The sequence below is a fragment of the Hypanus sabinus genome, chromosome 16 (assembly GCF_030144855.1).
Source record: "Hypanus sabinus isolate sHypSab1 chromosome 16, sHypSab1.hap1, whole genome shotgun sequence".
Lineage (NCBI taxonomy): Eukaryota > Metazoa > Chordata > Chondrichthyes > Myliobatiformes > Dasyatidae > Hypanus > Hypanus sabinus.
The window spans coordinates 1,685,565-1,708,926 of NC_082721.1; the positions used below are offsets into that span (position 1 = coordinate 1,685,565).

The 23,362-nt window shown below is 51.7% G+C and overlaps 1 protein-coding gene across 1 annotated transcript; it reads right to left on the minus strand.

The window, feature by feature from the left end:
* Window positions 1–1,600: 1,600 nt before the first annotated feature.
* Window positions 1,601–22,051, minus strand: abhd8a (abhydrolase domain containing 8a). The gene is made up of 5 exons (XM_059990778.1): window positions 21,863–22,051; window positions 11,901–12,638; window positions 10,515–10,685; window positions 3,834–4,050; window positions 1,601–2,786 (listed from the first exon to the last, which is right to left on the minus strand). The coding sequence occupies exons 1-5, from the start codon at window positions 21,865–21,867 to the stop codon at window positions 2,619–2,621; spliced, it is 1,299 nt and encodes a 432-aa protein (XP_059846761.1). The 5' UTR covers window positions 21,868–22,051; the 3' UTR covers window positions 1,601–2,618.
* Window positions 22,052–23,362: the final 1,311 nt, after the last annotated feature.

The following is a 23,362-nucleotide window of genomic DNA, read 5'->3' on the forward strand; positions in this document are numbered from 1 at the left end:
TGTGACTTCTAAAACCAATTGGCTGCACAAGAAATGATTCAGTGTTACATTAAAGGGGGGTGAATACTTATGCAATCAATTAATTTGTGTTTTATGTTTGTAAATAATTTAGATCACTTTGTAGAGATCTGTTTTCACTTTGACACAAAGAGTCTTTTTCTGTTGATTGGTGTCAAAAAAGCCAAATTAAATCCACTGTGATTCAATGTTGTAAATAATAAAACATGAAAACTTTTGGCAAGGGGGGAATGAATACTTTTTATAGGCAATGCAAATGCAGTATATACACAGAATGGTGAAAGGCCTTGATAGAGAAGGTGTTTCCTGTAGAGGGAAGTCTAGGACCAGAGGACACAGCCTCAGGATAGAAGAACGTGCCTTTAAAACGGAGATGAGGAGGTATTCTTTTTTCGCCAGAGGGTGGTGAATCTGTAGAATCCATGGCCATGGAGGCCAAGTCTTTGGGTAGATTTAAAGTGGACTAAGAACTTAGGGCTTGGATCAGCACATGGAATTTTGACATTATAGCCATTACGAGACTTGGTTGCAGGAGGGACAGGACTGGCAGCTCAATGTTCTAGGGTTCCGTGATAGAATGAGGAGGAGTAAAAGAGGAGGTGTGGTGTTACTAGTCATGGAAAATGTCACAGCAGTGCTCAGTCAGGACAGACTGGAGAGCTCATCGGGTGAGGTTTTATGTGTAGAACTGAGGAATAAGAAAGCTATGACCACATTAATGGGATTATATTATAGATCATCCAAAAGATCATGCACAGGATTTAGAGGAGCAAATTTGTAGAGAGATCACAGACTGTTGCAAGAAATACAAGGTTGTTATAGTAGGTGATTTTAACTTTCCACATACTGTACAAGGGCTGGATGGGAAAGAGTTTGTCAAATGTGTTCAGGAAAGTTTCCTTAATCAGCACGCAAGTCCCAGCCAGACAGAGTGTGATACTGGAGTGAGAACTGGCAGGTGACAGAAGTTTGTGTAGGGGAACACTTTGCATCTAGTGATCATAATGCCATTAGATTTAAGGTAATTATGGAAAAGGATAGGATTGGTCTTTGGGTTGAGATTCTAATGACTAGACAGATTAATGGTTCAATGGGTTGAAGGGCCTTTATCTATGCTGTCATGTTTTGTGACTATAACTATGGAGGTTGATAGGTTTTCCATTAGTCGGTGTCAAAGGTTATGGGGAGAAAGCAGAAGGATAATAAATCAGCCATGATGGAATGGTGAGCAGACTTGATGGGCTGAATGGACTAATTCTGCTCCTATGTGATCTCTCGTGTAGAATAACAGACAGCCAGAAGTGAGTCACAAGCCAAAAAAACGAAGAACATGTTGTCTGTTGGAATCTTGCCAAGAAATGTCAATGATGAGAACTGTAAGGACCAAATGAAAGTAATACTTGAAAGTCCAATCTGCAACCCCACAGGAAATTCTCCTATGCATCCATAATTTATATAAAATAATATACACTAGAGAATTAACAGGATTCAATATATTCCATATTATCATACATACCATGTTACACAATAGCACTGACTGTAAAGATACTGGAGATAATTGACATTCAGTATAGTGGGTAACAGCACATCTCGTCAGGTACTGGAGGGGGTAACTAGGCAGGGCCAATACTGGTTCATCCAGACTAATGCTCAGTACAAATTACACTCTGATGGACAACTGCTTGCTCACTGAAGTCTCACCTCGGGCAGGTGCTGGTCTTGACAACCAATGATATGAAAGCATCCTTCACCTGAGTCAGGTGATGGGTCGAGAGAACCAATGACATTGAAGCATCCTTCACCTGAGTCAGGTGATGGGTCGGAAGAACCAATGACATTGAAGCAGCACGGTGGATAAAATGACCTGACAGGAAGCTGGCTTCGGCTCGAGATAAGGTCACAAACTCCTGTAAGATATTCCCCTCTGCCAATTCCTCATCTGGCATGCAGCTAATTACAAATGTGTTGTAGTTACCTACAAATGCCGGTGTTTACTGGGAGAGCAGCAGTACACTGGCCATCATCGTGGCCTGTGCTCTTGGCATGTGTGTTCCAGAGGATATATTACAGATCTGAGCAAATCCCCACCTACCACACCGATCCTCCCAGTGACCCATCACAGCAACCGGAAGCCAGCTGTTGCATGAAAGGCTGATTCCTGAATATCAATCAATCAATATTCACCTGTTGGCCACATTTTTTATAGTAAGTGAACACATTTAAAAAAATACACCATTTGTTTAACGACCCCTGTGTCTTTTCTTCAGAATTGTCCTGGAGTTCTCAAGTCACTCTGTCAGGTTAGCACTGTGTGTAGCCCGGCTGTCTAATCACCGAGTTTCAAACTATCTGGTGATTTGTTCTGTTAAAAAAATACACGACTGATGATAAACCACCACAAATAGCTGCCAGTTATTGAAATTTACATAGTACAGGGTTAATTCTCCAAACCGCTGAGGCCTGTATAGGCCAGATCCTCTCAACATTTCACATGGCCTCTGCGTGTCATACTGCTGTCCAATCCTCGGCTCCTCCAAACAGGCTGTGAACCACGCCTTTCCCCCAAAGTTCCTGTGGAACGATAGCACCATTGGCCTTCATTACTTGTTGCTTTCTGCCGTCGTGTCAGCCGGCAATTTCTCGCCAGGACTGACCTCTGGTTCCCACAACAGGAACTCATGAAGTAATGTGTTTACTGTCTCTGGACACTCCATCATCACCATGTGGCTCCCCTCGTCGATGACCTTCAGGAAGGCGATTAACAGGATCTGATGGGGAAAGGAATCAGTAATTAATCAGACACCTTGTTCTTCCTTAGCAGGTTCCACCCCCTCACAAGCTGCTGTAACGGGAGCCCCACAGTTTCAGCCACGCCACCTCTCAGATAAAGTGTAAACCTTGGGCTCTGGAACACAGTGTAGAGAAGTGTACAGTCGTACACTTTGGTAGAAGGAATAAAGATGAAGACTATTTTCTAAAAGGGAGAAAATTCAAAAATCAGAGGTGCAAAGAGACTTAGGAGACCTTGTGCAGGATTCCCTGAAGGTTAATTTGCAGGTTGAGTCAGTGGTAAGGAAGGCAAATGCAATGTTAGCATTCATTTTGAGAGGACTAGAATATAAAAGCAAGGATGTAATGCTGAGGCTTTATACGGCAGTGGATGGACCGCATTTGGAAGTATTGTGAGCAGTTTGGGGCTCCTTATCTAAAAAAGTAACTGCTGACATTGGAGAGAGTCCAGAAGAAGTTCATGAGAATGATTCCGGGAATGAAAGAGTTAACTTATGAGGAGTGGTTGATGGCTCTGGGCCTGTACTTGCTGGAATTTAGAAGAATGAGGGGTAAATCTCACAGAAACCTATTAAATATTGAAAGAATAGCGTGGATGTGTAGAGGATGTTTCCTATGGTGGGAAATCCTGAACCAAAGTCTCAAAATAAAAGGGTATCTCTTTAGAACAGAGATGAGGAGGAATTTCTTGAGCCAAAGGGTGGTAAGTCTAACTTACTGCCACAGATGGCTGTGCAGGCCAAGTTGCTGGGAATATTTAAGGTGGAGGTTAATTGGTTCTTAATTATCAGGATGTCAACAATTTCAGAAAGAAGGCAGAAGAATGGATTTGAGAGGGATAATAAAACATGATGGAAAGGCAGAGCAGACTCAATGGGCTGAACAGCCTAATTCTGCTCCTATGTTTTATGGTGTTATGGCCGCAAAGTGATGTGACAGGGTTGAGACACTGGGACAATACGGTTTGTGAATCCCAAACTTCGTGCATCAGAGTGAGAGCCGTGGGTGCGAAGGGAACCTGTTACCTCAGCCATACGTTGGTCTTCATCTACTGGGACGAACTTGTCATGTAGCCCATGTACCAGCAGTACTGGCACAGTCAGCTCAGCATGGTACACCTCGTCACCCTCTGGCCAGTACTGACCACTCATCATTGCCCGCAGCACAAATGAGGTAATCTTGAATGCGTTCCCCTCCTTCAACAGCTGTTTCTCCTTTGCCCCCTGGCGTGCAAATGCAGCTCTGAAAAGCGAAGGATGACCAGTCAATACACAGTGCAGAAGAACTCTCTCATAGACAGCAGGGTCACAATCAGAGCGAGCCGGCTCCAACTGACCACTCAACCTCTCACCGCTGCTTCATCTTTCTAAGTTTTCTTGCAGACTACCAGCTCACATTCTTGCATATTCCCTAGCACCTGTGCCTCTTAACCAGCTGCCTGCATTAGCCCGATACCACCCACCCTGCCCGTGTCTCCCGACACCTCCCACCCTGCCCGTGTCCCCCGACACCTCCCACCTTGTCCGTGTCCCCCGACACCTCCCACCCTGCCCGTGTCCCCCGACACCACCCACCCTGCCCGTCTCCCGACACCTCCCACCCTGCCCGTGTCCCCCGACACCACCCACCCTGCCCGTGTCCCCCGACAACACCCACCCTGCCCGTGTCCCCCGACAACACCCACCCTGCCCGTGCCCCCCGACAACACCCACCCTGCCCGTGCCCCCCGACAACACCCACCCTGCCCGTGTCCCCCGACACCTCCCACCATGCCCGTGACCCCCGACACAACCCACCCTGCCCGTGTCCCCCTGACACCTCCCACCCTGCCCGTGTCCCCCGACACCTCCCACCCTGCCCGTGTCCCCCGACACCTCCCACCCTGCCCGTGTCTCCCGACACCTCCCACCCTCCCCGTGTCACCCGACACCACCCACCCTGCCCGTCTCCCGACACCACCCACCCTGCCCGTGTCCCCCGACACCACCCACCCTGCCCCTGTCCCCCGACACCACCCACCCTGCCCGTGTCCCCCGACACCACCCACCCTGCCCGTGTCCCCCGACACCTCCCACCCTGCCCGTGTCCCCCGACACCTCCCACCCTGCCCGTGTCCCCCGACACCACCAACCCTGCCCGTGTCCCCCGACACCTCCCACCCTGCCCGTGTCCCCCGACACCACCCACCCTGCCCGTGTCCCCCGACACCTCCCACCCTGCCCGTGTCCCCCGACACCTCCCACCCTGCCCGTGTCCCCCGACACCACCCACCCTGCCCGTGTCCCCCCGACACCTCCCACCCTGCCCGTGTCCCCCGACACCACCCACCCTGCCCGTGTCCCCCGACACCACCCACCCTGCCCGTGTCCCCCGACACCACCCACCCTGCCCGTGTCCCCCGACACCTCCCACCCTGCCCGTGTCCCCCGACACCACCCACCCTGCCCGTGTCCCCCGACACCTCCCACCCTGCCCGTGTCCCCCGACACCACCCACCCTGCCCGTGTCCCCCGACACCTCCCACCCTGCCCGTGTCCCCCGACACCTCCCACCCTGCCCGTGTCCCCCGACACCACCCACCCTGCCCGTGTCCCCCGACACCTCCCACCCTGCCCGTGTCCCCCGACACCACCCACCCTGCCCGTGTCCCCCGACACCTCCCACCCTGCCCGTGTCCCCCGACACCACCCACCCTGCCCGTGTCCCCCGACACCTCCCACCCTGCCCGTGTCCCCCGACACCACCCACCCTGCCCGTGTCCCCCGACACCTCCCACCCTGCCCGTCTCCCCCGACACCACCCACCCTGCCCGTGTCCCCCGACACCTCCCACCCTGCCCGTGTCCCCCGACACCTCCCACCCTGCCCGTGTCCCCCGACACCACCCACCCTGCCCGTGTCCCCCGACACCACCCACCCTGCCCGTGTCCCCCGACACCTCCCACCCTGCCCGTGTCTCCCGACAACACCCACCCTGCCCGTCTCCCGACAACACCCACCCTGCCCGTGTCTCCCGACAACACCCACCCTGCCCGTCTCCCGACAACACCCACCCTGCCCGTGTACCCCGACACCTCCCACCCTGCCAGTGTACCCCGACACCACCCACCCTGCCAGTGTCCCCCGACACCACCCACCCTGCCCGTGTCCCCCGACACCTCCCACCCTGCCCGTGTCTCCCGACACCTCCCACCCTGCCCGTGTCCCCCGACACCACCCACCCTGCCCGTGTCCCCCGACACCTCCCACCCTGCCCGTGTCCCCCGACACCTCCCACCCTGCCCGTGTCCCCCGACACCACCCACCCTGCCCGTGTCCCCCGACACCTCCCACCCTGCCCGTGTCCCCCGACACCACCCACCCTGCCCGTGTCCCCCGACACCACCCACCCTGCCCGTGTCCCCCGACACCACCCACCCTGCCCGTGTCCCCCGACACCTCCCACCCTGCCCGTGTCCCCCGACACCACCCACCCTGCCCGTGTCCCCCGACACCTCCCACCCTGCCCGTGTCCCCCGACACCACCCACCCTGCCCGTGTCCCCCGACACCTCCCACCCTGCCCGTGTCCCCCGACACCACCCACCCTGCCCGTGTCTCCCGACAACTCCCACCCTGCCCGTGTCTCCCGACAACACCCACCCTGCCCGTCTCCCGACAACACCCACCCTGCCCGTGTACCCCGACACCTCCCACCCTGCCAGTGTACCCCGACACCACCCACCCTGCCAGTGTCCCCCGACACCACCCACCCTGCCCGTGTCCCCCGACACCTCCCACCCTGCCCGTGTCTCCCGACACCACCCACCCTGCCCGTGTCTCCCGACACCTCCCACCCTGCCCGTGTCCCCCGACACCTCCCACCCTGCCCGTGTCCCCCGACACCACCCACCCTGCCCGTGTCCCCCGACACCTCCCACCCTGCCCGTGTCCCCCGACACCTCCCACCCTGCCCGTGTCCCCCGACACCACCCACCCTGCCCGTGTCCCCCGACACCTCCCACCCTGCCCGTGTCCCCCGACACCACCCACCCTGCCCGTGTCCCCCGACACCACCCACCCTGCCCGTGTCCCCCGACACCACCCACCCTGCCCGTGTCCCCCGACACCTCCCACCCTGCCCGTGTCCCCCGACACCACCCACCCTGCCCGTGTCCCCCGACACCTCCCACCCTGCCCGTGTCCCCCGACACCACCCACCCTGCCCGTGTCCCCCGACACCTCCCACCCTGCCCGTGTCCCCCGACACCACCCACCCTGCCCGTGTCCCCCGACACCTCCCACCCTGCCCGTGTCCCCCGACACCTCCCACCCTGCCCGTGTCCCCCGACACCACCCACCCTGCCCGTGTCCCCCGACACCACCCACCCTGCCCGTGTCCCCCGACACCTCCCACCCTGCCCGTGTCTCCCGACAACACCCACCCTGCCCGTCTCCCGACAACACCCACCCTGCCCGTCTCCCGACAACACCCACCCTGCCCGTGTACCCCGACAACACCCACCCTGCCAGTGTACCCCGACACCACCCACCCTGCCCGTGTCCCCCGACACCTCCCACCCTGCCCGTGTCCCCCGACACCTCCCACCCTGCCCGTGTCCCCCGACACCACCCACCCTGCCCGTGTCCCCCGACACCACCCACCCTGCCCGTGTCCCCCGACACCTCCCACCCTGCCCGTGTCCCCCGACACCACCCACCCTGCCCGTGTCCCGACACCTCCCACCCTGCCCGTGTCCCGACACCACCCACCCTGCCCGTGTCCCCCGACACCTCCCACCCTGCCCGTGTCCCCCGACACCACCCACCCTGCCCGTGTCCCCCGACACCTCCCACCCTGCCCGTGTCCCCCGACACCTCCCACCCTGCCCGTGTCCCCCGACACCACCCACCCTGCCCGTGTCCCCCGACACCTCCCACCCTGCCCGTGTCCCCCGACACCACCCACCCTGCCCGTGTCCCCCGACACCTCCCACCCTGCCCGTGTCCCCCGACACCTCCCACCCTGCCCGTGTCCCCCGACACCACCCACCCTGCCCGTGTCCCCCGACACCTCCCACCCTGCCCGTGTCCCCCGACACCTCCCACCCTGCCCGTGTCCCCCGACACCACCCACCCTGCCCGTGTCTCCCGACAACTCCCACCCTGCCCGTGTCTCCCGACAACACCCACCCTGCCCGTCTCCCGACACCTCCCACCCTGCCCGTGTACCCCGACACCTCCCACCCTGCCAGTGTACCCCGACACCACCCACCCTGCCAGTGTCCCCCGACACCACCCACCCTGCCCGTGTCCCCCGACACCTCCCACCCTGCCCGTGTCCCCCGACACCTCCCACCCTGCCCGTGTCTCCCGACACCTCCCACCCTGCCCGTGTCTCCCGACACCTCCCACCCTGCCCGTGTCTCCCGACACCACCAACCCTGCCCGTGTCCCCCCGACACCTCCCACCCTGCCCGTGTCCCCCGACACCTCCCACCCTGCCCGTGTCCCCCGACACCTCCCACCCTGCCCGTGTCCCCCGACACCACCCACCCTGCCCGTGTCCCCCGACACCTCCCACCCTGCCCGTGTCCCCCGACACCTCCCACCCTGCCCGTGTCCCCCGACACCACCCACCCTGCCCGTGTCCCCCGACACCACCCACCCTGCCCGTGTCCCCCGACACCAGCCACCCTGCCCGTGTCCCCCGACACCACCCACCCTGCCCGTGTACCCCGACACCTCCCACCCTGCCAGTGTACCCCGACACCACCCACACTGCCAGTGTCCCCCGACACCACCCACCCTGCCCGTGTCCCCCGACACCTCCCACCCTGCCCGTGTCCCGACACTACCCACCCTGCCCGTGTCTCCCGACACCAGCCACCCTGCCTGTGTCCCCCCACACCACCCACCCTGCCCGTGTCTCCCGACACCACCCACCCTGCCCGTGTCTCCCGACACCTCCCACCCTGCCCGTGTCCCCCGACACCACCCTCCCTGCCCGTGTCCCCCGACACCACCCACCCTGCCCGTGTCCCCCGACACCACCCACCCTGCCCGTGTCCCGACACCTCCCACCCTGCCCGTGTCCCCCGACACCACCCACCCTGCCCGTGTCTCCCGACACCATACCACACTCCTCTCCAAACAAATGTTGTCCTCAGCAAGCTTGAACTCAAATCCACACCCTGCCGTGTATAAAACTAGTCACTGCTCTCAATCCCAAAATAGCCCATTTATTCCCATTTTACCCTATCAAGCAACCCCAATCAGTATATTTGCCCCAATACATGAGCTCTAATTAATATTATCTGTGACATGTTATCAAAGGCCATAGTTTCACATCAAAACGTTTCCCTTATCTATTCTGCAGTTGTAGCCTCAAGAAGTTCCACATTTCCCAACCAGTTTTCCTTTCATAATCCCACAGTGATTCCTCCTAATGCTGTTATTATCTCCAAATGCCGTTACCACTTCTCTAATAATAAATTCCCAGATCTTCTGTGCTAGTGTGCCAGTTTACCTGGGCAATAGTCTACTCCCGGTTTCCTCCCTCGCACTTCTCCTCAGCAGTGGGGTTTAAACTATCCGAGTTTCATTCTGTGGGACCCTAGAAAATGACAACCGGTGTATGCACTGTCTGCACAGGCACATTGATCAGAGCAGTGGGATACCACCACCAGCTCCTGGGCTTTATTGACTTTGTTACAATTTCTCGATGCTTGGTTTGTACTGGTGCTACAAATCTTCACTATCTGTTTACTTATTCAGAGATACAGCACGTTAACCGGTTCTTCTAGCCCAACCAGCCCATGCCACCCAATTACACCCATGTGACCAATCAATTATCTTTGGAACATGGGAGGAAACAGGAACACCCAAGAGAAAGCCACACAAATATAGGGAGAAGGCACAAATCCTTACAGATAACGGTGGGTATTGAACCCAGGTCACTGGTGCTGTAGTGTTACTGCTACACTACTGCACCGCCCTATATCACTGGAAGGTTTTCCAAGAAGACAGATTCCAAACAGTTGATTAATTTCTATACAATTTACTTATTCCCATACATAACTTCCCTGTCCTGGTCTGTAAGGAATCCTTATTGAGCCACCTTGTATTCTACGAGTTCCTGCATTCTGTTTACGTGTTTGATATATCAGTGTCAAACCCAGTAACTTTATTCCCAACATCCAACTGTCTTGGGCTTGCACCGTAGTTAGATTTTGTACTGTTCACTAAAACTCCTTTACATCTCACATGGAGAGTTGCCAACCTCCCAAGATTATCCAGAAATTCATCCGGTGGAGACTCATGCACCAACATCGGAGGACAACCACCGAGAATAAAAGCAGAAAATGCTGGAGATACTCAGCAAGATAGGCAGTGCCTGTGGGGAGAGAAACCATTTACGTTTCTGATCCAGCTTTTTATGCTTTTATTTCTTATTTCCACCTTTTTGCTTTTCAAGAAGTTATGGGGGACCTTTTCAGAATTTATTTTCCACCGTTCACTGTTCATTGATGTCAAAAGCATCTCAGATTTTTAAAAAAGAGGCAGGTCACGGTGCATGGTTACCAGGGAGACAGGTTGCCGTGCAGGTTACCAGGAGACAGGTTGCCGTGCAGGTTACCAGAAGGGTAGCTACATCCCTTGAGCTGGAACCAGGTTCCAGAGTTGAGTTTCAGTGCCCAGCGCATCCCACACCATCACCTGTCCTTACTTGAGGAAGCTCCAGACCAGGCAGGGCGAGAGGCAGTGTAGCACACAGGTGGGCAGGTTGAAGATGGAGCAGAGACTGGGCTCCAGGGCTGTTGGACCACCCCCGTTTATCATCACCACCTTTTCAACTTGGTCAGGATATTCATGAGCCAGGAAGGTGCAGAAGGAGACACTGCAAGAGGAATATCTGAGGTGAGGTCTGGACAGTCACTGACAACCCCAGCTCTCACCCAATCACCAACACCCCACCCACACCAATTAGAGTCATAGAGCATTACAAGCATCACAGAAACTGGCCCTTCAGCCCATCCAGTCCATGTTATTCTGCCTAGTCCCAGTGATCTGCACCTGGACCATAACCCTTCAAACTCCTCCCATCCATATATTTATCTAAGTTTCTCTTAAATGTTAAAATCAAATTTCCCCGGCACTTCTGTGAGCAGCTTGTTCCACACTCTCACCACCCTCTGAGTAGAGACATTCCCCCTAGTGCTTCACCTTTCACTTTAACCCATGACCTCTAGTTTAGCAACACACACAAAATGCTGGTGGGACGCTTGAATTTCCAGCATCTGCAGATTTCCTCGTGTTTACCTCTTGTCTAGTCGCCCCAACCTCAGTGGGAAAAGCCTACTTGTATTCTATACCCCTCATAATTTTGTATATGTCTATCCAATCTCTTCTCAATCTCCTAAACTACAGGAAATAAAGTCCAGCCCTATTCTTTGTTCTAACCTTTCCCTGAAACACACGTCCTCAAGTCTTGGCAATGTCTTTGTACAACATCAACTCTTCCCGGGGCTTCCCCATCAGCTGCCTCTGTTCCCTCGCCTGCCCCTCGTCAGCTGCCTCTGTTCCCTCGCCTGCCCCTCAATGTGAATGTGGTAAGTTCCCGTCGCACTCTGCACCGTCCAGCAAGGAACCGCTGACACCATTTCTCAACAGCAGTTCTGGGGAGCAGGGAATCAGAGAGAAGCTACAGTATCATGCTGGCGGCCACTCTGCACCTTTAGTGTGAGCTCTTACAATTCCACCTTCCTCCCGCGCATTGTGTCTGTTGACCTGCAGCTCACGTTTCTCTCAGGCACACCCTTCACCCTCCTTACCCCTTCTCTCCAAACCTTTCACCTTCCTCCCTCACCTTGCCCTTTCCTTCTCTCATTTTCCTTCTGCCCTCTCTTTGCCTCCCCTCCTCTCCCACTGAACACTCTCCCGACACAGGCAGACGCCTCACTGAGGAAGGCATCGTAGCCCGAGATGGCCGAGACCTGCGTGAGCCCTTGGGAAAATCAGTGGCCAGGGAAGGTCCCTCACCTCTGCAGCCAATTCATGCCCCTCCGCTTCCCCTGCCCGAGCCCATATGTAATCCCAGGTGACGGACACCTACCCATAAGAATGTCCGATCAGGACGTTACGCCGTTTGCAGTACCGTTTGAAGATGGACCGCATGTCTTCCCGCAGCGCGTAGAAGGTGTAGGCAGCGCCCACGCGGGGTGCGGTGCTGGAGCCGTGACCGGCCAGGTCAGGCGCCACCACCTCGTAGCCGAGCCGCCCGAAGAAGTCCAGCTGTTCCCGCCAGATGTCGAGGGAGCCACCGACACCGTGGATGAAGAAGAGGGCCACGTCCGAGTGTGTTCCCTTGCAGCTGGTGATGCGCTTCTTGCAGTCGATCAACACCGTGCGCTTGGGTTTGCGCCGCCTCCGCTTGGCGCTGCCCAGGTCCGGGGGTGCAGCACCTGGCTGCGGAGGGATGGCAGCGCCACCGGGCTCCGGTACCTCCACCTCCAGCGTTGCGGGCGGATCCCCACCGAGGCAGGGCAAGATGTCAGAACGCACCACGTCACCCAGGTTTTCGATGACTAGCTGTCCGCCACGGTAGACAGAGATTCTGCGCCGGCAGTGGACCACACCCCTACCGGAGTCCTGCTCTTCTTCCTCTTCTGCCGCCTGCTCCTCCGTCCGGTTGGGCACGATGTGTCTGACCCGCAACACCCGTCCCGGCTTCACCTCCACGTACTCGTAGCCGTCGGCGGACTCCACGCTCTCAATGGTTCCCACCACATTCAGCGGCTGTCCGGTGAGGCAGCAGAGGATACCCTCGGTGATACTGGTCAACATGCTGGTCCTGGCAACACAGACACAAGGTGTGAGACGGGACCTGCAATACCCTAACCGCGCTGGTATAGTGCCTTCTCACCACACCCTCCGCTCAGCAACGAGCCGCCACCAAGACACACTTTGGTGGAAACGACAAAGACCACCCACCCAGTGTAGACACCACCCACACCACCATTTGCCCCCGCCTCTCCCCCCACACCACTGGACAGCCCCGGCCCACCCACACCACAAGGCTGGACCAGCACAGTCTCCAACCACCTCGCCCACACCGCGCCCCTCTCCCCACACCACCGACCGGGCTCAGTAACAGCTACTTGCTTACAACCATTGAAAAGACCTGCACATCCCCCATCACTACCTCAGTGTGCAGATTCTGCTACAAATCTTGAGCAGTGGATGCAAAATGATGGAAGATCTCAGCAGGTCGGAATGCCGCCTGACTTGCCGAATTTTGTGTGTGTGTGTGTGTGTGTGTGTGTGTGTGTGTGTGTGTGTGTGTGTGACACAGAGAGAGAGAGGGATATGTTTTTCAGTCTTACTGTCTTGACTAAGATGTTTCTGTATCTCCTACCAGATGGCAGCAGATTGATCAGTGTCCAGGATGGAAAGGGTCTTTAATGATGTTATGAGAGTTGTAGATTGTCTGCAGGTCCGGTAGTTGAGTCCCAATGATGTGCTGAGCCATCCTAATCACCTGTTGGAGTGCTTTCTGATCTGTCTTGCTGCAGCGAGAGTCCCACACTGTCAGTCCATATGTCAGTATGCCCTCTATCACACATCGATAAAAGTTAGCCAGCAATTTTTGAGGCAGATTAGCTCTCCTTAAGCACTTCAAGAAGCATAGTCGCTGTTGTGCGTTCCCTGCTATCAAGGTTGTGTTGACGGACCTCGGTGAAGTTCATCCCCAAAAACTTGAAACTAGAGATCATTTCCACTACCTCACCATTTATAAATGGCGGGGCTTCTCCGGACATTTTCCCTTTCTGAAGTCAATTCTCTTTTCTTTTGTCGTGATGCTGAGTGATCTGTTGTGGTTCCTGCACCAATCAGACAGTTTCAACACACTAGTTTTTATTTTGTGAATGCTGCTGATCTGATGCTGTGTCTGTGATGCTGCTTCAAGTAAATTTTTCATATTTGTGCATATGACGATGACCTCCACTTTGCCTTTGTAGCGCTTTGTCGGGCCCCGTCACCAGTACTCAGACACGTCAGCCATGGACAGTCCTACAGTAGAATTAGACTACTATCGCCAGTGCAATTGTCGCTGGGCTCTCCCTGGAACACCAAGCGGCTGTCACCACTGTGCCGGGGTGGGGCTCCCACCCTTTCACCTCTCACAACACTGGCTCCCGAGTTAGGATAGAAATATCAAATAGCAGACACTTGTGGTGAGGGGGGAGGTCTAGAGGAGATTTATGAGGTGAAATTTTAAAGTGTTGGGTACCGTGGAAGTGGTGGAAGCAATCTTTAAGAGGCATTTGGATAGATATCTGAACAGGTCGAGAATGGAGGAAAATGGAACATGTGCAGGTGGATGGGGCTAGTTTTAGATTCTATACACCTGAATTACACCCCCTCACAGCCTCCTCCCATCCAGGAAGTACAGTCCCAGGCTCACCAATCTCCCTTCATAAATACACCATCCCAGGTAACATCCTGGTGTTAAATATGCAGAATCTCTTGTATTAAGGGTTTATAAAGTTGAAGTATAAACTCCATAATTCTTTATTCATTGCCCCAACTAATGAAGGTCAAAACATGTTTGCCTTCCTAACCATATTGTCTGTCAGTGTTGCCATCTTCATGGATCTATAGTCCCTCTGTCTCTCAGTATTCCCTACGACACTTCCATTCATGGCGTCTGCCCCATCCTCATCAGCGCGTTACAATTGTCTGGAGAATGATTCCAGGAATGAAAGGGTTAACACGTCTGGCCCGTTTAATAGCTCTGGGCCTGTACTCACTGGAGTTTAGAAGAATGAGTCGGGATCTCATTGAAACCTACTGTATATAACAGTCTGAGACAGAGTGGAAGTGGAGAGGATATTTCCAATAGTGGGGGAATCTTGGACCAGAGGGCACAGCCTCAGAATTGAGGGACATCAATTCAGAACAGAGATGAAGAGATATTTCTTCAGCCAGGGGATGGTGACTCTGTGGAATTCACTGCCACGGACAGCTGTGGAGGCCAAGACATAGAGTATATTTAAAGCAGAGGTTGGTAGGTTTTCGATTAGTCAGGGTGTCAAAGGTTATGGGGAGAAGGCAGGAGAATGTGGTTGAGAGGGACCATAAATCAGCCATGATGGAATGCTGGAGCAGACTCAATTCTGTTCCTATGTCATGCTCCATCTGCAATTTACATAGAACAGTACAGCAGTGAACAAGGCCATTCATCCATTAATGTTGTGCTGGAATACCATGCTCAACCTGTTTCCCCAACACTTGGCTATCATGGGGTGAATGCCCTTCAGTTTACTGCTTGCCTGCCAAAGCAACAGAAATCCATACTCCAGTAGAGATTTCATACATTCCCTAAATCCTTTCCAGATACTGTAGCGTAGCAAGGGTACCACGGTAGTGTAGTGGTTAATGCAACGCCATTAGCTCAGGGCATTAACGAGTTCAGAGTTCAAATCTGGCAACATCTATAAAGAGTTTGTCCTTTCATCCCTAGATCGTGTGGGTTTCCTGCAGGTGACCCAGTTTCCTCCCACAGTCTAAAAGCGTAACAATTAGTAGGTTAGTTGGTCACTGTAAATTGTCCTATGATTAGGCTCGGGTCAAGTAGGTGGGTTGCTGGGCAGTGTGGCTCATTGGGCTGGAGGGGCCTGTTCTGCACTGCACTAAGTAAATAAAATAATAAAATCCAAGGTTCAACCAGATGACAAAGTTTATGAAATACAACTCAAAAAGCCAGAGATGTTTCACTGCTCATTACCCCTTGGGATAACACTCTTCCACTGTGCCACTTCTTTTTTTATTCTGAATAATACATACAAAATGCCGGTGGAACTCAGCAGGTCAAGCAGCCTCCATGGAAATGAACAAACAGTTGATGTTTTGGGCTGAAACCCTTTTTCAGAACTGGAAAGGAAGGGGAAGAAGCCAGAATAAGAAGGTAGGGAGAGGGGAAGGAGGATAGCTTGAAGGTGGTAGGTGAAGCCAGGTGGGTGGGAAAGGTAAAGGCTGGAGAAGAAGGAATCTGATAGGACAGGAGAGTGGACCATAAGAGAAAGGGAAGGAGGACGGGACCCGAAGGAGGTGATAGGCAGGTGATGAGAGTTGAGCATGTTTAGAATCTCTTCTGCTTTCTGCTGTTGTTTTACCTCAGTGCATAGTTGGTAATGATTTAAAATATGCAAAACAAGCTTTTCACTGTATCTTGGTACTGTACATTGTGACAATAACAAACCAATTCTAATTCCCATTCCCATCACAAGTAAATCCAGGGAGAACTCAGCAGGATATGCAGCACCTGAGCAGAGAGAAATCGTTCACCATAAGACCACAATATATACAAGCAGAATTAGGCCATTTGACCCATCAAGTCTGCTCTGCCATTTCATCATGGTTAATCCAGGATCCCGCTCAATATCATACACCTGTCTTCTCCCTGTATCTGCAAATTAACCTTTAGTGAATCCTCCCAAGTCTCATTACATCTCAGATTTTTGAATGTTCTCTCTATTTAGAAAATAATCTACCCTTTAATTGCTTCTTCCAAAATACATGACGGTACACTTCCCAACACTGTATTCCATCTGCCGCTTCTTTGCCCATTCACCAAATCTGTCAAAGTCCTTCTGTAGCCTCTCTACTTCCACAAAACTACTGCCCTTCCACCTATTTTTGTATCATCTGCAAACTTTGCCACAAAGCCATCAATTCTGTCACCCAAGTCATTGACATATATCGTAAAAAAGAAGCAGTCCCAATACAGCCCCCTCTGGAACACCACAAGTCACAGATAGCCAATCAGAAAAAGCTCCCTTTATTCCTACTCTTCGCATCCTGCCAATCAGCTATTGCTTTATCCATGCTAGTATACTTCCTTTAATACCATGGACTCTTAACTTGTTAAGCAGCCTCGTGTGGTAGCTTGAAAACCCAAGTAGACAACATCCACCGATTATCCGTTATCAATGCTGCTTGCTATTTCTTCTAAAAATTCCAACAGATTTGTCAGGCAAGATTTTCCCTCGAGGAAACCATGCTGACTAGAGTCTATTTTATCATGTACCACCAAGTACCCTGAGATCTCATCCTTAATAAATTACTCCAACATCTTCCCAGCCACTGAGGTCAAACTAACTGGAGTGTAGTTTCCTTTCTTCTGCCTCTCTCCCTTCTTGAAAAACAGAGAGACATTTGTGATTTTCCATTTCTCCATTACCACACCAATTTAATTCTTGAAAGATCATTACTAATGTCTCCACAATCTCTTCAGCCAACACCTTAAGAACCCTGGTGTGTACACCATCTGGTCCAGGTGACCTATCTACCTTCAAACCTTTCAGTTTTCCAAGAAATTTCTCCCAAGTAACGGCAACCTCACACACTTCTGGCCCCCTGACACTCTGGAACCTCCAGCATACAGCTAGTGTCTTCCACATTGAAGACTGATGCAAAATACTTACTTATTCTGTCCACCATTTGGTTGTCCCTCATTACTTCTCCCCAGCATCATTTTCCAATGAACTGATATCCACTCTCACTTCGCTTTTATACTTTATGTACCTGAAGAGACTTTTAGTATCCTCTTTATTATTATTTAGCTTACCTTCATATTCATCTTTTCCTTCATAATGACTTTTTAGTTGCCTTCTGTTGGTTTTTAAAAGTTCCTCAATCCTCTAAATTCTCACTAATTTTTGCTTTATTATATAAACCTTCTTTGGCTTTGACTTCTCTTGTTAGCCACAATTGTATCTTGCCTTTAAGAACACTTCTTTCTTTCTGCTCCCAGATATTTCAGCCATTGCTGCTCTGCTATCATCCCTGCCAGTGTTCTTCTCCAATATTTTTGCCAGTTTTGTTTTCTCTTGTTAATGTTCTTTTCCAATCAATTTTTGCCAACTCCTCTCTCATGTCTCTGTACACAAACAAGAGGAAATCTGCATATGCTGAAAATCCAAGTAAAACAGACAAAATGCTGGAGGAACTCAGCAGGCCAGGCAGCATCTGTGGAAAAGGGTACAGTCGATGTTTTGGGCTGAGACCCTTCAGCAGGACTGGAGAAAACAAAATCTACTCCTCAATCTTTTCAATCTATTCCTCATGTTTTTCCAGTTCCTCCAGCATTTTGTGTGTGTTGCTCAATACCCTTTACTCCACTGTAGTACTGATACATCTGACTTTAGCTTCTCCTTCTCAAATTGCAGGGTGAATTCTGTCATATTATAATCACTGTCTCTTCAGGGTTCCTTTACCTTAAGCTTTCTAACCAATTCTAGTTCATTGTACAACATCCAATCCAGAATAGCTGATCCCCTGGTCAGCTCAATGACGAACTGCTCTAAAAAGCCACCTCATAGGCATTCTAGAAATTCCCCTCTTGGGATCCAACACCAAACTGATTCTCCCAATCTACCTGCATATGAAAATGAACATTTAGCACTTACAGTGATATTCATTGGGAAAAAGGCACATCCTGAAGCAGAGACTGTCTTCCTCTTGCCTGAGGTTCTGGGTGGTTCTGACATTTTTTGTTTTTATTTCAGATGCCTCCTTCAGGCCTCCAGGCAATCTGTAAGCCCCACAGTGCAATTCCTGTCAGCAGAGTGCAACAGCTGTGGCTCTGAGGAGTTTGACAGCAACACAGCAGCATGCAGTGCCATGGAGGGATGAGGCACCACAGGCAGGTGAAGCTCCTTCCCCACCCACCACCACCATTCTAACCAATGGGAGCACCAGCGAGAGTGTCTTGAGACCAGCTGTATCACTGTCTGCTACAGGAATTGCAAACATCTGACCACATGACCCTACAAAGGATTTCCAGGATTGCTGAGAGGATCATTGGAGTCTCTCTTCCATTCACCAGAGATATTTATCAGGAGGACTGCCTATCGGCATTGTTGATGACCTCTATCATCCATCCACTACCATTAGGCAAGAGGTGCCAGGACAGAAGCTATTAGGTTGGGAAACATCTTCTTCCACAAGGCCGTAAAACGTCTGAAATCCCTGCCACCACCCAGTCTCATCAAGTATAAACCACATTTATACTGTTCACATTTTAACTTGTATCGTAAATGCATCATATTATTTGTTAATTTATTTATGGTAATATTACTCTATATGTTATGTGTATGAGTTATTTGTACTGTGTTGTGCACTTTGGTCCAGAGGAACATTGTTTTCTTTGGAGGTATGTATGTGTATGGTTAAATGACAATGAACTGAATTTGAACTTCAACTTAGATCAAACTGTAATCTCACTAGTAGGATAACCCCACACTGAATCTGCGTCTTCCTTTACCCCTAAGCCTAGCACACCATACAGGGAGAACCTTCTCATGGACTTTGTCCATAATCCCCTTTAATTAACAAGAGTCCTAGAATCTGACTAGGAGTTGAGGATGCCATCGTCTACCTGCTGAACCGTGTCTACGCCCACCTGGAGAAGCCAGCAAGCACTGTGAGGGTCATGTTTTTTGACTTCTCCAGTGCGTTCAACACCATCTGCCCTGCTCTGCTGGGTGAGAAGCTGACAGTGATGCAGGTGGATGCTTCCCTGGTGTCATGGATTATTGATTACCTGACTGGCAGACCACAGTACGTGTGCTTGCAACACTGTGTGTCAGACAGAGTGGTCAGCAGCACTGGGGCTCCACAGGGGACTGTCCCGTCTCCCTTTCTCTTCACCATCTACACCTCAGACTTCAACTACTGCACAGTGTCTTGGCATCTTCAGAAGTTTTCTGATGACTCTGCCATAGTTGGATGTATCAGCAAGGGAGATGAGGCTGAGTACAGGGCTACGGTGGGAAACTTTGTCACATGGTGCGAGCAGAATCATCTGCAGCTTAATGTGAAAAAGACTAAGGAGCTGGTGGTGGTAGACCTGAGGAGGGCTACGGCACCGGTGACCCTTGTTTCCATCCAAGGGGATCAGTGTGGACATTCTGGAGGATTACAAATACCTGGGGATATGAATTGACAATAAATTCCACTGGTCAAAGAACACTGAAGCTGTCTACAAGAAGGGTCAGAGCCATCTTCCTGAGGAGACTGAGGTCCTTTAACATCTGCCGGACGATACTGAGGATGTTCTACTAGCCTGTGGTGGCCAGTGCTATCATGTTCGCTGTTGTGTGCTGGGGCAGCAGGCTGAGGGTAGCAGACACCAACAGAATCAACAAACTCATTCATAAGGCCAGTGATGTTGTGGGGATGGAACTGGGCTCTCTGACAGTGGTGTCTGAAAAGAGGATGCTGTCCAAGTTGCATGCCATCTTGGACAATGTCTCCCATCCACTCCATAATGTACTGGTTAGGCACAGGAGTACGTTCAGCCAGAGACTCATTCCACCGAGATATAACACTGAGCGTCATAGGAAGTCATTCCTGCCTGTGGCCATCAAACTTTACAACTCCTCCCTTGGAGTGTCAGACACCCTGAGCCAATAGGCTGGTCCTGGACTTATTTCCACTTGGAATAATTTACTTATTATTATTTAATTATTTATGGTTTTATATTGCTATATTTCTACACTATTCTTGGTCGGTGCGACTGTAACAAAACCCAATTTCCCTCGGGATCAATAAAGTATGTGTGTCTGTACAATGAGTTTAATATACTAACATCAATGAATCTTCTGTAACCAACCAGCCAGGATAGTTTGACATTCAGCCCCCTTCACTCCAAGGAACACAAGCCCAGCCTGTCCAATCTCTCCCCATAACTAAATCCCTGTAATCAGCCTGGTGAATCCCCTCTGCACTCTGCCTAGCACCACCACATCCTTCATAATCCCTCATCCTGGAACATTCTCAATTTCCAAACTCCAACACTTACAAGCCCAGCCTGTTGACCCCTTCCTCATAAGAAAGGCTGAGCAGTTTCAAGTTCTTGGGTGTCAACCTCTCTGAAGATCGATCCTGGACCCTACCTACTGATCCAATTATAAAGAAGACACAACAGCAACTACATTTCATTAGGAGTTTGAAGAGATTTGGTATGTCACCGAAGACTCTCTCAGATTTCCACCGTGGAGAGCGTTCTCGCAGGCAGCATCTCCGTCGGGTGGGGGGGCCACTGCACAGGACTAGAAAAAGCTGCAGAAAGTTGTAAACTCAGCCAGCTCCATCATGGACACTAGTCTCCCCAGCATCGAGGACATCAGGAATATGGCATCCAGTGTTATGGACCTCATCCCCCAGGACATGCTCTCTTCCTATTGCTACCATCCAGGAGAAGGTACCTGAAGACCCACACTCAACGTGTTTAAGAACAGCTTCTTCCCTTTTGCCATCAGATTTCTGAATGCACCCATATAAACTAACTATTTTTTCTTTTTTGCACAACTTACTTAATTATATATTGATCCATATATAAATATATATATATATATTTAATTGTATGCGTGCGTGTGTGTGTGTGTATTTAATTACATACCAGCATTGAGTACACACTCACTCACATTTGGCCAGACACACTCACAGCCAGCGCCCCCTACCACCCCACCCACACAAACACACCCCGCCAGACACAGACACACACACACACACACCCCACACAACGTCTCTCTTCATAAAACCGGTTCGGCTCCAGGGCAATTCATCTCCGCTGCCTCTGCTGATGTTTCACATTGCAGCTACCTGCTTAATCCCAGGGGATTAACTCGATGGCGCTTGTTTCCTCCGGTCAAGAGACAGGCGTTGCTGTAAACCCACAGAAATTATACCAACTCAATCAGTGCACAATCATGTTTATTAAGGCGTTATAGCGGTAACAGACTCCGTACACAACTGTACACTGACTGGGAATTGTGAATGTGGCCAGATACGCAGAAATGGAATTATATCTTATCTTATATATAAAATCTACGATTCATTTTATGTTCAAAGGAACATCAAGAATATACCGAGAATCTGCAAAGATGCGTGCAGGAAAACGACCCCGCATTCCTTGAAGCCTTGCACTGAACCGATGTAAATTTGAGGAATTCATTCAATGAACAGAATGGCGTTGAAACCAATGCTAAAATAGAAAATGCCCCCTACCTCATTCATAAATGCACACTCCGGGGCTCTTCGAGAAATTGCAGCCGCGCGAACTCTCATTAAAGAGATTAAATATTGCAATAGATTGGAAGAGGCAGACGATCGTAACTCGGTATTCTTGCTTTACATTCTGCAGCCGGATTGCAATGTTCACCACAGAATAAATTACCGATGATTTGCCTGTGTCGATGCCCCGTTCCGCTGGATCGCAGCTTTCCAGGTCATTGCAGGATGTCTCCGCTTGTCCTTGATCGCTGCAGAGGAACAGTCCAATCAGCAGCTCGCCGCCTTCCCTCCGCACTGATTGCCACCTCTCCCAGCCATTAAACTCACAGAGTTCTCCGGCAAACTGCTTGTCAATCACATCAATGTTGCCAACCGGCTGCGCCAGGGCGGGCCGGCGCTGGGCCGGTGGGCGTTGAAAATGCGTCAATTGTAGGGAGCGCTGGTCGCGTCTGTCGGCTGTCCGGCTGTCCTGGAGGAAGCTGAGGGTCGATTCCTGGCCCTGCCTGGGGACGCTGAGGGTCGACCCCCGGCCACCTGCCCCCACCTTCAGGGAGAGCACAGCCCACAGGTGAGATAACATTAAAGCGGCCGAACTTGCGGATCTGAACCACTGCAGATGTGCAGTGCAAACAGTTCCAGGGACCTCAAACGTCAGCTCGGATTCTCCCTCCACAGTCGCTACCCGACCTCATTCTATAAACACAAGAGATTCTACAGATGCTGAAAATCCAAAAATGTACACACAAAATGCTGGAGGCGCTCAGTAGGTCAGGCAGCTGCAATGAAATCCATACACAGTCGACGTATTGGGCCCAGACTCTCCTTCGGGACTGGAAAGGAAGGGGGAAGTCGCAAGATTGGGGGGGGGGGGGGGAACAATGAGGACAGGCTAGAAGGTGATAGGTGAAGCCGGGTGGGTTGGGAAGGGGGGAAGATTAAGTAAGGATCTGGGGGGTGATAAATGGAAAGGACAAAGGGCTGGAAATGAAGGAATTTGATGGGAGAGGAAAGTAGACCATGGGAGAAAGGGAAGGAGGAGGGGCACCAGGGGGATGTGACCTCTGTTTGTTGCAGGTTCCCTGCCCATGTTCTGCAGCGGCGGAGGCTCAGGGATTGAGAAAAGGACGAGTGTCCATGGGCGATTGGTGTTCGACATGGAATGTGTTCCTGTTGTGCCTCCCTAGGAATGAAGGCAGAGTGATTGTTGCATTTGGAATGAGCTGCCCTGGGCAGGGCATTGCTAGTGTTGGAAAGAGGCTTTTACACTAATAAAATACTGTACTTTCCTGAAATCACCTTAAAATTATGCCCTACGTACTGATCATTTCCACCCAGGGAAAAGGCGCAGCTTCCCACTGGATCTACGCCTCTCCAGGTTTGTCGTCATCTGACTGTACATATGAAACAACATTCCTCTGGACCACACAGTGGGCGGGGGATGGGCTATATCATACACACAGCATAAACCAAAATATTACCATAAGTAATTTAATA